Source organism: Sardina pilchardus, chromosome 8 (genome assembly GCF_963854185.1).
Source record: "Sardina pilchardus chromosome 8, fSarPil1.1, whole genome shotgun sequence".
NCBI classification, from domain to species: domain Eukaryota; kingdom Metazoa; phylum Chordata; class Actinopteri; order Clupeiformes; family Clupeidae; genus Sardina; species Sardina pilchardus.
Genome location: NC_085001.1, coordinates 30,881,343 through 30,898,088, shown reverse-complemented (window position 1 = coordinate 30,898,088; position 16,746 = coordinate 30,881,343). Strand labels below are relative to the sequence as shown.

The window sequence follows — 16,746 nt, the reverse complement described above, 5'->3', positions numbered from 1 at the left end:
TTATGACGAGTGTTATTATATCCTTGTACCTTTCGAGACAAAAACCATAAAAGGCAATCTCTCTGCCATTCTACATGCTCTGAGTGGAAGTTTGATACTTCAGTATATTATCTTTCTTTTACAGATAGCCTCTTGGCCTGGCTTTTAAGGAACCAGGTCTCTTCCCCTTTGTGAAATTGAACAGCCCCCTTCTTTGGAAGGCTGTAAAGTAACCTAGGCATCACACTGTCCTGCATTCTCTCACACACACTCCCCCCACTCCACTCCCTTTTCTATCTTTGCATTGCCCCTCCCCCTTTAATTTGTACTTGTTTACTGTGAATGCCCTTTTCTCCCTCATGTTACAACCTAGTGAACAGTGACATTTACAATGAGTGGACAATGAATGAAAGTATAGTGTAGTATCTGTAACTAAATGAATTGTGAAAAAGGACCAAATAATGGAAGCCAGCTGGAGTTTAGGCCACCATGTTTGAATAACCAAATGACTATTGTAAATGTCAAATGAAACAAAAGACTAGTCTGGGTTTAGTCGCATCAAGCAAAACCATTTCCCCAGCCATCAGGGCAATTAGAATGACAATTGAGAAATGAGACTTCTGTAGATGTGTAAGGAAAAATTACCACATCGGACATCAATGAAAGAAGTCATATGGAACACTTCTTTGGAAAGTGGTATAAGTTTAATCAAGAAAGCCATATATTAAAACAAATCAGGACTGTGTGGATTAAACCAGGTAACAGAGTGGGGTGGGCTGTTGCAGTCAGCATGTGGTCTTGCCCTGTCTGACTTAAGTGCTTAAGAGGTAGAACTGCTGAAGACAGGCGCTTTTCCTTACAGGGGTGTCATATTGTTTTTTATTAAGTGAAGACAGCAGCTGCTAGTCAGAGGGAAGTAGACGACGTTAGTCACCAAGGACTGATACATGATCGGACAGTAGGAGCCTGTTGTGGTCTTCACTGCGGCGGCCCCTACAGTTGTAGGCCGATGTCATGACTCCAATCTCTGCCTGAACTGTAAAAAACAATAGTTTTTAGGAGCACTAGGCAAGGCTACACCCATCCTCAAACACCTCTTTGATCACAAGCCTCATAACATGTTTGCTAAAAGTAGATGTTGAAGCTTTAACATTCTGAAAATGTTACATTTCTAAACTTTTTGCTGTCCAATTTGCCATTGATTTATTGTAGCTTTATACATTACATTTCTGTTATCTTGAGGTATTGTTGAATAAATGAGGAAGACCTCAAGAAGGAGTTGGCATTTTGCAGGCTTTAGTAAATTAGTTATCTAAGGCTGTATAAATTAACAAACCGCTCAATCACTGTGTTCAGATGGTATTGGAGAAGGCCAAATCAATAATTACTGGAATATTCATGTTCGGCATCAAATGAATGTTCTCAGTGTAAGAAGTGCACAGGTCTTGGTTGTACAATAGTAGAGGATATTATATACAGTATACAATAATTTTAAACCTTGACAAAATGATTAACCCCCACTCTGAAGGGATACTCCCACTATCCCCTTGCTACCACGATAAGAGATTACCCCAGATGGTTCAAAATTTAAATGTGTGAATAATGTACATTTTAAGAGTGTCACTTTCCTAGAGTATGGAGCCAGAACAAAGACGTGTCCTTTGAGTTGACCTTACACCCTGTGATTAGCAGTGTCTACAGTCTCTTTAGGTGCTACAGTCTACTATGTTTTGATTGGGCTATTTGAGTTGGTTGCATTAACGTTTCATTTTTGATTAGCTTATTGATTGCGTTTCTAATGCTGATGGTTGTGACTTGTTAATCTGTAGCATTGGTTTCCTTGGGACAACAGATCCAGACCTAGTGTCATCACAACTGCAATTACACATTAGTTTAAGCTCAAGTTAAAATAGAGATATCCAAACATGCGTGTCCATGCAGTGACACAGGAAAAACCTAGAAAAAAATAAGTATTTTTAGTTGTTTTAAGTTAGACAAATTCTCTCAGCATGTCAGTTGAACACACAAAACCCTGTGCAACACCCATGTCTGCTATACTAGGACTTTACTCTGTAGCCTTTGTTCATGTTCCTGTGTTTGCACCACACCCCCTCCCTCTTCAGCATTCAGCCAACACCATTCACTTGGGCTTTCCATTACCAACACGGAACTGGCTCCATGTGCTGCTCTGCAGACAGTTCCAATTAGACCTCAGAACACGGTTTCAAGATCCAGGCGGTTCTGAGTAGGCATCAACGAGACTTCATCTGCTACTACGCACCTTATTCAATTTCAAACACCTAAAGGTCCACACCCCCTTCAGACCTTATGCAACAGCTGAACCCAATGCCCTAAGCCCTTTAGCAAAAATCTTCATACACCAACACGCATTTTCAAGCTTCACTGATTTTTTGCTCACTTGTTGATTCATAGAATATTATTAGTTTATTGTATCCCCCCCCCAATCGAACCTGCCAAATAGCGAGAGAGCACGATCACCTCAGAAATGTTATTATGTTTACTTTTTAAACTTTATGATAATGAAGTCACTGGATCACTACTGATAAAATGTGCTGCCAATGTGATTCACAGAGACATAGTTCTCATGCCTCCATTCACACATTCAGTCCCCTGGAAACATGGTTATCTTCCTGATCTGATCACAAACGGCCACAGCAACAAAGAGGAATGGCTAAAGAATTTGTTGGTAGAAAAATAGTACTGAATGTGAAGAGGGGTGGGTGTGGGATGCCAGACATTGTTAAGTCTTCTGGAGGTGTTGTGAGCCTATTCAATGAAACACCAGTGAAGGTGCCGGATAGCCCCATGCAGTGTAATGCCCTTAAAAGCTGCTGCATTGGCGATGTCTTTGTTTTTGATAAATATGCTGATTGGCAGCTGTGAGAAACCCCTCACCTATAGCAGAGGGAAATAAACACCTCTTCTGTGTATCTACATCGTCCCCTCCCCCCCCCTGAACTCTTTACTTCCACACATGCAGCCATGCATGCTCCTCGTCCATGCGCTCAGTCTTTCCTGTCGACTATTTGAGCAGTTTTGTATGCGTGAGCTCATCTGAACCTTAAATTGCCAAAGGTTTCTCTATCTCTTATTTCTGGAGTCGCTCTGGACACATGTGTTTCTGACTGAGCTCAAGTTCCTCTCCCGACCCCCATCTCAACAGCTACCAGCCATTCATCACTTACACACTCACACACACACACACACACACGCGCACACACACACACACACACACACACACACACACACACACACACACACACACACACACACACACACACACACACACACAGCCGAGCACATGGCCCTGGGCACATAGCAGGAAATTTAGTTTCAAGACAATGTGGATCTCTGTTGTTGTGCAGAGAATGTGAATGAGCAACTGCCAAACCATAATAGCTAAAGACTATTGTTGATGAAACAAGCAATATACACAATCTCATCAACATTATTATAGCAATGCCAGCATCTGTATACTTCACACCGGCACTACAGCATGTTTCAGAAAGTGTATCTTCAGTAAAAGTGTGTGTTTATGAGGGAGGGATGTGAGACATAGGCAATGGGGTCCATGCAATATAAATGTAGAACTAGTGGGTCAGTGCTTTCTAGGAGAAACATTAACGTGCACTTATGGAAAGGAGTGTGTGTGTGTGTGTGTGTGTGTGTGTGTGTGTGTGTGTGTGTGTGCTTAGCAGAGAGAGCATAAAGAGGGATGTGTGTGAGGTTGGTGGGTGTCTTGAGGGGTTGTTGAGTTAAAGTGCGTGTGGGGGAGGGTCTCACGTTCTATGGGGTTGCACACACACACAGATAACATTCTTAACCTGCTGGAGCCGAAGACGACTCAAAGAAAGACACAGACTCAATCACAGATAACTTTGTTTTTTGCCTTAAGCAATAGAAACCTAACCAGATAGGTAAATCAAGTCCATTGGAGCTCATTTACATGCATCAAGCTCAAGAAAAAGTCAAAACAAATATAATCAGTAGCAAGCAAACTAACACACATTCACACTTTATACACTGACAGTGGTCATTTATTCTTCTGTCATTCAGGTTTAGCGCCTGTAAGCTTCCTCATGACTTTGTCATGAATTCAACAGCGCTCTGAAATGAGCTGTATGGAGACTTGGGGCCCTACGCGTTTTCAAATGTCTCCTCACACTAGCAGGCCGAGTCAAACAAGAGCTCATGTTCCCCTTTTCTTTTCCTGCTCGTCTTGCTGGTTCCAGCACTCGTGGTCTCCAGGGAAACGACCAGGAAGACCAAAGCACACAATGGCTGTAGCTTACCTCTAGTTCAAACTCTACACAAATGGCAGTCCAGTTGTTGTTCACAGTGGAGGAGATCATTCCTTACAAGTTTGCCATCATTCATATTATTGATGGAAAGAAAAAAAAAGCTGGTTAACACCTATGCCTCCTCCAGGTGTTACACAACTCTCAGATGTGTTTACCTGAGTTTGGTTCCATTATTGATGGTTGTCACTCATGCTACCTAAGGTTATGAATCAAGGGTGAAAGGGGATGCCTGATTTATAGTTAGAGTTCATTGCTAACGAACTGTTCAGTGCTAGGCGACATGCAGGACAGACAGTGTGCCATTACCCATGTGATAAACTCCACAAACTCTAGCTATTGCCTGTGCAAACTTTACCTTATATATCCCTCGCCATCTCACACTGACTATTTTCTCATGCAAAACATATCGAAATAGACATACACATGTAGTTGTGTTGTGCATTTTGCATATTCGTTGTTGTAATCTAAACCAAGACCTTACCCACCCCCATCTCCTGGAATGCAGAGCCTCTGAAACTCACACAGGCTCAACAAAAACCTTTGAGGAGGGGGGGTAGCAGTAACAGGCTCACTCCAAAATCCTTAAAGCTGCCCTTGGAGTGTGCAGCCCACTTTCTCTGACCATCTCTCTGTTGTTGTTATTGTTGTTGTTGTTGTTGTCCAGTAATGCACATGTAAAGGTTTTGGAGTTTCCACATGAACATACTCTCTCCAGGTTCCTTTTAGAATGTGCTTCTAGAAAGGGAAGCATGGAGTATTAAATTACAACCAGATTCTTCAAATAGGTGACCCCTCGTGGACAAAGGCCAGCACAAGCCCCACTGCCCACTCACACACTCAGCACACACAACAAGACACACAGTTGTTTGTGACAACAAAAAAGAAAAAAAAGTCTATCATGACTGACAAACACTCACATGACATACACAAATGCACATTCTCTCTCACTCACACACACACTCACCCACATAGTTATTCATATAATAACACACAATCTTTTGATCACTTGTCACAGAAGCTCATTGACACTCGGGTGTTTTGGGTCAGTCAGTGGGAGGGACCTGGAAAAAACAGAGGTTGTTTTGTATACCTCTATTTGTGTGTGTGTGTGTGTGTGTGTGTGTGTGTGTGTGTGTGTGTGTGTGTGTGTGTGTGTGTGTGTGTGTGTGTTGTGTGTGTTGTGTGTGTTTTGTGTGGGTGTGAATGTGTGTGGGTGGTGGTGGTGGTGGTGGTCATTGATTCAATCACACCTGTTGATTGCTTCAGTCACACCTGTTGGTCAGGTTCCCGCAAGACTCAGCAAAATGGGAATGACAACAGCCTGGTAATGTGAAAGTGTGTGAGTGGTGTAAGTGTGTGTGTGTGTGTGTGTGTGTGTGTGTGTGTGTGTGTGTTTGTATGTGTTTATAGTGTATTTGTTTGTGTGTGTGTGTGTGTGTGTGTGTGTGTGTGCATGTCTTAACTAAAAGCCGGAGCGCAGAAGCAGGTTTTGTGTGTTCATGGAGGGAGGGATCATGACAGTTGAACACAACATAGCCTACACATGTATGCACACGTACTCCCTAACTTTCGCCCTCCCCTCCCCTTTCTAGACTTCTGAACTTCCTCTCCATGGAGTGCTGGGAGTCAAGTCACATTCACATGGCCTAATGCACCACCAAAGAAACTAATATATGAACAAACACATCATATAGGCAGTATAATATTTCCCAGCTGCTGTAGTCAGTAGTGTGTGTGAGAGTGTCTGTGTGTGTGTGTGTGTGTGTGTGTGTGTGTGTGTGTGTGTGTGTGTGTGTGTGTGTAACAGCAAATAAGTCTGCACGTGTTTGTATCTATTACCATTTGCATTAAAGCCATGATATGCTACTTGCACACTAGTTTGCCGGTTTGAGTGAATGTAGCAATGAGTTGCTTTGGCCTAATTTGTGCTTATGATTCATGTTAGAAGTGTTAATGTTTACACAGGGATGTTAATTTGTGTTGTCTGTACTTGTATCTTACACATATGTGTGAACCTTCATGAGCTCTTTTGAGAGCATGTAGTATATTTCTGTATGGTATGTGTGTGTTGTGTGTATTGGGGGATGGGTTGGTTGTGCAGGATTAGGCCGTGTCTATTCTCAAACAGCATGTTCCTGAGCAGGACATGGAGTCCCACACAGACCGATAAGCCAAGGCCAATGATCAATAGAAATCACGATAGCAGTATGTGTGTGTGTGTGTTCCTTTGCTCATACATTGAACATGCATGTGAGTTTGCGGTATCTGTAAATGTTTCTGATACAGGAGAACTGGGCAGCTGTTACCTTTTTTTGCATTATTCCTCATTTAATGTCTGATGGAATCTTTAACACAAGATCAAAGAAAAGAAGCAAGGATGCTGTTAGTGACATTGATATTTTCATCATGTTGTGAGAACAAATGTTTGGACAATTTGTTTTGGCCGGCAGATCTTATGTAAAGTGTGGATATATTCTCCAGCCACGCTCTGGCCACTTCACACTGGGGCTTTACATTAGGTATATAGGGTGCGGGGCTATGCACGCGTGCAGCGCACGCATGATATTCACTTATGTAACACACACAAAAAACCCGTACACGCCCACTTATGCTAATTGCAATCAGGGGGTCTGTGATGGGTACAGAGTTCCCGCCTCTACAGACCCGCACGGGCATATGTGATGAGCTGTGCTTTAAATAAAGCCGTACGTACAGCTCCGCACTGTTCTCTGGTCCTCCGACCGGCACGTCGCCCTCTTGCTGCCCGAATCTCCATCATCTCCTCTGGTCTCCCGGAGATTTCCAGGCTCCTGGTCCGTATCTGATCTCGTGCAGCCATGCCTAGCAAGAGAAAGAAGAACAAGCGCCGCATGAGGAGAGTGGTAAGGCAAACATGTCAACAATCTTGTTTTGGGAAAAGTATGAAATGTTTTATTAGCTAGCCTGGGAATACCCACACGAACTTTCGGTAATATTGGGATTTGCTCTGCAGATCCGCCTGGCCAAGAGGCTACTGAAGCCCATTTCCAATGTTCTTAAAACACGGGCACGCTGAGACAATCACAAGTCCGGCTTGGCGTGTATTTCTTTGGAATTGAGTAAATCATTTTTGCGTTTGCGTCTAAGACCTTCGTTTACAAGATTGTTAGACGTTTGCGTCGATTTGGTAAGGGGTTAATCATCATTGGCATCAATTTAAGTTTAGTTTTACTGCTAGTTACGCCCCTGCTGGAAGTCGTAAGTCAATTAACCTTTTTCAGATCCACTTTCAATTGAGAAGGGTCTGGTGTCAACAAGGCTAATTATTACCTAGGTAAATCGTAAAGACTCTATGAACTTTCGCAGATGGGGTGTGCCATTTTAAAGAAATAAGTGGCGTTAAGACGCAGCAAAATTCCCTTTCCAAAAGTGCATTTTTTCATCTGTTATCTTTGTACGTTGTGAATTTAATGTGGAGAGTAGTTTTTACTTTGTTTGAGGCAAATATTCGTTGAAATTATACATTTAATCATATATATCCATAAAATGTGGTTGCACGTTTGATAGTGCGTGGAGGGGGTGTGCCTCCAAGCGCGCCCACGCTGTACTGGCGTTAAACAAAGGGCCGCTGAACCTCGTGTACCCCGTGTTTCTTTGGCACAAGATGTTCCTTACAGCTTTGTGGGTGATTGCAATGGATTCTCTGGCGCAAATGTTCAACCAATATTATTCATGAAACAGTTATTTGTAACATTTAGTCTTTTACACACACTCAGCTTTATAAAACCCACCCCCCTCCCCCTCAAAACAGATTTGGAACACGATGTTCAACTTGTGTCTCCTCGTAGTGCGTTTGTATGCATGCGTGTGCTGTTTAGGGGAATGTCATTAATTCGTTATTCTTACATTTCTGCAGGATGTAGCGCAGGCTAATCCATTGTTTCCTTTATACCTTTACCTTGGATCTTAATGCGTTACCTTTCCCCAGTAGCCTATGCTTAAACAATAATAATAAAAAAATAAAAAGCGTAATAACTAGGCTAACGTGTAGATGTATGCCATCTCTAGCATCTCCGTAGGACGCTCTGGTACACGGTGCCTCACGTGCGCGCGCCCGCCGATACCGCCGTGTTTATCTAGGCTGCTGCCTTCGCTGTGTGTGTATTGGGGGGAGGGGGAGGGGGTGGGGGTGGGGGAGGGCGGAGGACGTTCGCATTCCTGTGGAACTAGGCAGTCTTCACGAATTAGATCAGTGGATTATTTTCCCTCGGAGTTAATGTGCCCTCTCCTTCTAAATTTGGCTTTTCTGTGTTGAATAAATAGATGGGGAAAGTTTTGGTTTGTGCATGCATGGGTGTTTGACTAAAACCTAGCATATTTTTATATTGTGAGGACCACAAATTGGAATCCTGTTTGTGTTTGTTGAGGGCCTTTTTCTAGCTCCTGCCACTGTGAAGTTAAACAGTTCATGTTTATCTTATCCAGAGAAATACCTTCCACACTTACGCCCTTGTGCTCTTGAGGGATGAACTGACCCGTCGGCTTAACCTGGTTATTTTGGGCTGCACACCCATGTGGCCTGTCCCCATCCATGGCAACATCACCCATTAATACCGTCTAATGAAGATGGTTCTGTGTTGATGTTTGTGAGTGTGTGTGTGCGCACGCGTATCTGCCAGTGTCTGTCTGTTTGTGACCGAGAGGGCTCAGCTCTTTGCTGATGTGGGCTTTCTCGTCATCCAGGCTTAAGTGCTAACATACACAGGCACAAAGGGGCGTGCACACACACACACACACACACGTGTGCACACACACACAGAGAGCGGGTAAACAGCACAAGCCCTGTCTGCTGTTGGCTGCCCTGCCGGAGTGATGTTCAGTAGAGCGCGATGGCTGATTGTAATGTGATGATAATGAGACTTTAATGAGACTATGGGGTGATTATAATGTGATTATAGTCGCATTCTAGGGTGCTTAGCCTGTCAGAACACTTATCCGGAGCATGGGGCACTGCTGGCATACACCTCACTGCCTCCAACACACACACACTCGCACACATTCCCATTCCCACACGCACCCATGGCTCACTGCCCCTCAGTCCCACAGCTTACACAATAACACCTCACTGTCCACCCCTACAAACACTGCAGATCACAATGGCTCTAACCCCTGTCTCTCTCTCTCTCTCTCTCTCTCTCCCTCCCTCTGTCTGTCTCCCCTCTCTCTGAGCAGCAGGCACAGAGGCGCGCACTGGAGGAACAGTATGCTGCTACAGCTAAAGGAACCCCTGCGCTCAGGGCCGTGTCTGCCCCGGGGGCACCGCCGGCCAAACCAGCCAAGGCGTCCAAGGCACCGGCCCCTGCCCCCAAGCCAAAGATCATCGAGGTCGTCGCCCCTCCTGCTGTTCTCGTCAAAGACGTTCCAGTGGAACCCCCAGTGCTTGTGCCCATAGTCCCAGAGGTGTCCGCCTGTCCCCCGGTTGAAGCCCCTGCACCTGAGCCAGTTGCAGTTCCAGAACCCGCCCCTGTAGAACCAGAACCCGTCAAAGAACCAGAACCAGTCATTGAACCAGAACTAGAACCAGAACCTGTTGCCGTGGCACCAGAACCAGAACCTGTTGCCGTGGCACCAGAACCAGTCAGTGAACCAGAACCAGTTGCGGTGGCACCAGAACCAGTCATTGAACCAGAACCAGAAGCAGTTGCCGTGGTGCTGGAACCCGTGTGTGAACCAGAGCCAGAGGTGGAACCAGTTGCCGTGATTCCAGAGCCAGTCGAGGCTGAACCAGAAGTGGTTCAGGAGCCCGAAGTGGTGGAAACGCCTGAACCAGTTCCTGCTCCCGTTGTTGAGGAAGTGGCGGTTGTCGAAGAAGTTCCTGTGGCGGCATTACCCGAAGAAGCTCCAGTTGTGCTGGAGGACTCCCCTATTCCAGCTCCAGAAGTAGAGGTACGTGTCTTTTGAGTGCTTCCTGTGACTGTATGGAAAGCTATTGGTCCCTATGCCTCAGCTACCAAGTGCAAGCTCGAAGTAGGCCTGTGGTGCACACGTGGCCGAATCCACATGGCCATGCATGGCGTCAGGCACGCCTGTGCTGCTGGTCATGGCCTGTACATGTGTGAGCATGTGCGAGTACAGGCTTCCCAGAATAACTCTGGCCTCACTTCTCCTGGGAGTCTTGGCTTACTCGGTGGAGACGTGTAGCACGTTCCTCCACACTTGAGCAGGGCTGAGGGTGCAGGCTAGCTGCAGGGTTGGATCGGCGCTCATTAAAGAATGGGACGCCAAGATGGGATCCATTTTGGTAGCCCAGGTGAGAGTCCACCACACCCCACTCGCCCCCTTCAGAGGGGCGGGGCCCAGTCTTTAAGGAAAGTGTGTGTATGGGAGACAGAACATTCTGTTCTCTTCTCCTCTCCTCTCTCTTCTCGGGCTCTCACTCCACCCGCACCCCTACCCACCCTCCTCCCGTTTGCCTGTGGGGCCCATGCTAAGAGCGAGTGTGTGTGTGTGTGTGTCAGTGACTGATCATTGGTGTATGGGGGAGGGGAAGTGTGTGTTGAAAGAACTCCCACACGAAGCTTTATGGTTTGTGTGATTGATCTGTGTGTGCACGTATGTGTGTGTGCACGTGTGTGTGTGTGTGCACGTATGTGTGTGTGCACATGTGTGTAAGTGAGAAGGGGGTGGGGTAAGGGGGCGTAGTCCTAGGAAGCAGGGGTTTGTGGGTGATTTGTTGCCCAGGTCTTGCACGTGTTGGCCCTTATAGAAGAGGGAGGAGCTCCTATAGGGGTCTTCAGTGTTCCTTACGTGTCTCGTGCTGAACTGCCAGCCCATCTGTGGGTGCTGGGGCTTTGTGGGCTCCCTTTGTGTGTGTGTGTGTGTGTGTGTGTGTGTGTGTGGATGTGTGTGTGTAGGTGTGTGTCTTTTTGTGTGTGGTTTTTGTGTGCGAGACAATGCATAGGCAAATGCACTCTGACCAGTGCCGTAGCCTGAGGGAGCAGGGTCCAGTATGGAGATGGCCCTGTGTGTGTGTGTGTGTGCTGAGTGCGTGTCCCTGTGTGTGTGCGCTGAGTGTGTGTCCCTGTGAGTGGCTGCGCTGCGCTCGCTGGCGTCCGTGTGTGTGTGTGCGCCTGGCTGCGCAGGGCACATTATGTTCTGTGAGCTCACAGCGCTGGAGTGGAGGATGAGGGAAGGAGAGGGGGAGAGAGAGGGAGAGAGGGAGAGGGAGGGGTGGCAGCAGCCAGGGAAGGAAGAGTTGAACATTTTGTTCCATAATGGCTGTCTCTGCACTGATGCCTACTGTGTGTGGAGAAACAAAGACCCTGAATACACATGTGTTAGCTGTGTTCCAAATATGGCCTTTAAGCTTTTAGCTTTCACTTTTTTTTAATAACAGTAAAATGTAAAGGCCCTTTATGTAATCATGAACACAATTCAGCTAAAACATGAGGCACATGGATGTATATGGTTAACATGCATAGATGGTATCTATATGTATATCTGTGTGTTGAAACACTGTTATGCAATTAACTGTAATATTTCAGCATGTTGTGTAACATGCCCCCTATATTCTCCCATATCACACACACAGTCAGGTCTGACTGCTCATTTACATTCAGTCAATGCACATGTGTTTCGTAGCAGAAGTGACTAAGAGACCTGTTTTAGACGGTGACACTACTGCCCCCGTAACCTGTTTTATGACGTTTAATGACCATGATTAGGATTGTGCTTGTAGGCAATGGTATGAATGTGCTTCAATGATTGGATGTTATGTAACTCACTGTAACCTGTCCTCTTGCTGTGCTTTTCTAGGTGGAGACGCTAGCTGCTCCATGTGAGGTGCCCATTGTCCAGGAGACCATAGAGGTTTGTACATGTTTTCATGGCCAGCAGAAAAGCTGCCCTGTTGTAACTGGACTGTTTATTAGACTGCTCTGTGAATGTGTGTTGTGTTAACCCTGCCAGGGAAAAAACAAGGGAAACTCTTGTGCATTTCCTTGAGGCTGTTGTAAAGACTGCCAACCAGCATTAGTTAGGATGTGCCATAGTTCATTATAGCACATATGGGTCAATAAAACAAAATGAATTGATGACAAAAATAAGAATAGTTAATAAAAAAGAAAAACTGTGAAAACTGATCTGTGGAAAAAAATGGTTCCACAAAACATTTCATATTGTGGCAAATAGTTGAGCAGACACCTAAAGGTTTTTTTTGGAAAAGGTAATGAAGTAAAGCATTGCATAATGCGATAGTCATTACATGCAGTCAACTGATGTGTATGCACGTGAAGAAAACAAGCTGATTTCTTTTGGCATGTTGATTTTAAATGACTGCCATGTCTAAATGTGGTCACAGACGGCAGAGACTGTAGAAGTGGTGGCATGCGAGCTTACCCCTGAAGCACCAGAAGAGATTGCACCTGAACCCATAGTTGAAGAACAAGAGCAGGCCGCATCGGAGCCTGTCGCTGAAGTGTTACCTGTCGCTGAACCTGCACCTGAGCCTGCGGATGAAGCCCAAACCATTTCAGAAGAGCCAGTCGAAGAAGCCTCGGCTGACCTGGAAACGGTAGAAGCCGTGGCCGTGCCCGAGCTGGAGTCGGCTGAAGACACGACCGAAGCTGTGACCGTGGAGGCTGTCGAAGACGCGGCGACCACAGAACTTGCTGCCGAGACTGAGAGCGAACAAGTCGAGGCGGAAGAAGCGGCGGTGGAGCCTTCAAGCGAAGAGCCCGTAGCGGAGGTCCGGACGGAAGAGCCAGCAGCGGCAGCCGAGCCTGCGGGAGCGGAGCAGCTTCCTGAGGTTACTACGGCTCCCTTAACTCTCCAGAGCTCCTGGCCTCTCTTAACCGCGCGCACTCCCACTAAGGCCAGCTTCACTTGCTTCACCGCTCTCCTCTGAGCTGAGCTGCTCACTCTTCCCTCTTCAGCACAACTTGTGTCGCCACCTCTCACTCTTCACTTCTGTTTGGTTTACTGCCACACCTCTCAGCTTCTAGGGTCACCTCTTTTTGCATGGGAGCACTGAACTAAAACCTTGCTGTGTGGTTTTGGGGCAAAGGCTTCTCTCTTTGTGCCGCAGAGCACAAAGTGTCTCTTTTTCTGGCCCTGTATACGCACGCCTTCTCTCTACAGCTTCCACCTAAGTTTTCTCTTTCTCAGGGCTTGCAGCTGTTGGTGTGCATTTATTGAGCTGTATATACTCTGTGTTTCCCATTCACACCGTGTTCCATGTGTAGCTAACATCCTTCATGTTTTCCTGTAGGAGACCCCTGTTGTCCCAGAACCAGAGGTGCCCCAGGATGTGCCTGCCCAGATTGAGGAGGCTGTTGCGGTAGGTTTTATAATCCCTCCCTAACATTTTGTAGGAGTCAGTCTTTCAGTCAGAAAATACTTCATAAATAAGTATTTTCTACAGTAATACTTCATAAATAAGATATTTTCTGTGCTTCAGTGATACAATGACCATGGAATTACCCTACTTAGCAAACATTTCTGGTTTTAACCCGTTTGTTCATGTCCATGTTTTTAATTACATAAAACAGTCTCATATAGTGGGTCAGTTGGTGATTTTGTGTGTAATATATATTGGTGGGCTTGTCTGTAGTAGAAGATTGGTTGTTAAAATGGCTGCTTTTCCTTCGGTGTTCAGGCTGAGATCGCCCCCGTCGCTGTGGTGGAAGCTGAGGCGGCCCCTGTTGAGCCTGTCCCTGACACCATGGCTGAGGACTTTGTTGTGACCGAATCGGCTGTTGCTGTGGAGGCCGCCATGTCTGTACCTGCTGACCCTGAGGAACCTGTAAGTCCTAATTTGGCATATATACTGCATGTTGCCTACTTACACACTATACATACCCTGCATTGCATTTCTGTTTCCTAAATGTTTCTCGGCTCTCTCTAGATTCCTGTTAGCACAGTTGAGGAGACTGTGGTTGTACCAGAGAAGTTGGAGGTAGAGCCTATTGCTGAACCCATCCCTGTGTCAACACCTGAAGTCATCAAGGTAATTTTACAAACAAAAGTTTCAGAATACATTTAACACTAGAGAATAGATTAGTCTGATGTATGGCCTGAGTCTTCACGTAGATTAAGATCCTTTTATCTTGGTCCCTCTAATGGACAGTGTGTGTTAGATGTGGTAAATCGATAACTGACATTCATACCATTCATTTTCGTTTCAGGCTAAAGAGGAAATTGTGACTGAAGTGGAAATTGAAACCAAGACGGTAATTATCTTACATTCTGTATACATAAAGACTTTCATCATTCAAATGTGTTCCGCCTCTAACTTTACACTTGCTTCTCTCCGTGCTCAGGTAGTGGAGGCCATAAATGGACACATAGCAGAAGTCGCTATTGAGAGCTAAACATGATGTGGTGGTGAGTAATGTCCTAGCCTGTCCTAGTCTTCATGCATATCAACAACCAGGTCAATTAATCGGCCATATGCCAACAGCCATATCAAATATATAATTTATTTTTCTCTGTCTCTTTCAGTGCGCAATGGACTAAAATATCTACATTCAAAGTGCCTTTTCATGTGTGGGCTCTCATAAAAATCTCTTGGATGTGGAGAGGGGATTCAGACAGATGTCATGATTTTCATGTGAATACTGGCTCTCTTTAATTGGCGTCCTCCTCCTCATGCATATTTGCAGACACTGCGAAAATGCATACTTGGAGCTGTCGGTTGGTGAAATATCACAGTTTATATGTTCATATTTGGACCATTTTTGTATTGAAACAGTTTTTTTTTTATTTGCCTTATCTTTTCCTTTGACCTTTTTTTTTTTGTAAAAAACAGTTTGGACTGTAGAGCTGCCTCCGAAAGGCTCCCGTTTACTATTTCAAATGGTGCCTTTTTCCTTAAGTTTGAATGGATTTCAAGAGAGGAGCCCTTTGGTGTGTATGTATGTATATGTGCTGTGCGCCACTCGTCATGTCTGCGAGTGTCCTGCATCAGTGCTTACTACTGGAGAAACTGCATCCATTCTCCGGAGCCAGGGCTGGAGAGGGTCGGACTGTCGGGCCACACGTGTTGTCTACTCCTCCTGCCTTTTGTAAACAAGTCTATTTGGTACAAGATGGCTGCTGGAAGCCATGGTCCACAACAGACAGAGCTGTAATGGTTCTTTCGCTCTCATTAAAAAAACAGATCTCACCTTGACCCTGTCTTTTCTCTCATTTATTGAGTTTGAGTTGAGTTGCTGATTTTACCAAATGCTTTCATGCAAAGATACTGGTACTTCCAAATGTATCATGTTTGTAAAACAGAAACAATGCTATGCATTAATAACAGCAGAAAAAAAAAGAAATGCCTGATCACAGAAATGGTGTAATAAAATATGAGCCTTGAATAAATGGTTGTTTAATTATACTTAGAGATGGGAAGACTAGCTACTAGATAGGAAGAATTGCATTGGTTATTTCACCACAGATGTACCACAAACTAAAGTCTGAATTTAAATTGCTTTGAGAGGAACAAAGTGGTTGATGGAGTAGATATGAATAAATTATAATACCAGTCCAGTTACTGGAACCCATTGAGGGGTAATGGACAAAGGGGTGATGTGTCCAAGGCACGACCAGCTGCCATGTTGTGAATTCTCTCTAGGCTGTAGGCAGGCCTGCTAAGAGCAGTGGACTCCTAATGCAGCAATCCTCTAGTGGCATACATGTAGCCAGCATGCAAAGCACAACATGTGCTCATACATCAACATGCAGTTCATACAGCCAGTGTGCTCATAAAGCTAAAATGAAGACTGGGAACCATGTCAAAAATGGTTTAATGGCTGAATGAGGTATAATGGTAGAGTGGCTAACCACTGGAATGGTTCAGTTGTTGAAGTGAACAAAGAAAAAAGGCCCTAAAAATGCACCTCCAGTGGCTGCCATCTTGAATGCTAATAAGGCCTTCATAGATAACTTTTCTTTTAAAACTAGAAAGATCATTTTGTTGCTTTGGACAAAAACATTTGCTGAACACCATAGCCATAAGTATACATTTTTAGGGTCAAGAAACCTAACCGAATAATTTCTATGCAAAACTGGTATCATCTTTGAAAGTTGAAACTCAAGGTAGCAGCCACCAAAATATTTACATATGGAATATATACATTGTCAGTCATATTAGAAACATCTTTCAAAAACTAATACTAATATGCATAAAGGAAATAGCATAGCATGGCCTTGAGGAGAAGCTCAATACTTCAAAGCAAATCACTACTTTAAGCCACTGACTTAAAGGCTAAATGGCTCAAAATATCATTACACTTCTATACTCATGTGGAGGGACCCCTGTATACAAATAGAAGTATTTTTTCAACTTTGCTTAGTGTAAATAGAGGTTGTAGAAAAGGACTGATTGTGCAGTCAGTGTTCTAGTTTTTTGCTGCCATCTTGCTAGGACTTGTCGCAAGATGGTGGCAATAGGAGGAATAGTCCACTCACCGCCATCTTGGTT

The 16,746-nt window shown here is 44.9% G+C and overlaps 1 protein-coding gene across 1 annotated transcript; it reads left to right on the top strand.

The window, feature by feature from the left end:
• Positions 1 to 7,003: 7,003 nt before the first annotated feature.
• si:dkey-164f24.2 (uncharacterized protein LOC566607 homolog) lies at positions 7,004 to 15,450 on the top strand. The gene is made up of 10 exons (XM_062543564.1): positions 7,004 to 7,183; positions 9,513 to 10,226; positions 12,096 to 12,149; positions 12,640 to 13,086; positions 13,549 to 13,617; positions 13,936 to 14,082; positions 14,185 to 14,286; positions 14,465 to 14,509; positions 14,600 to 14,663; positions 14,781 to 15,450. The coding sequence occupies exons 1-9, from the start codon at positions 7,139 to 7,141 to the stop codon at positions 14,648 to 14,650; spliced, it is 1,674 nt and encodes a 557-aa protein (XP_062399548.1). The 5' UTR covers positions 7,004 to 7,138; the 3' UTR covers positions 14,651 to 14,663; positions 14,781 to 15,450.
• Positions 15,451 to 16,746: the final 1,296 nt, after the last annotated feature.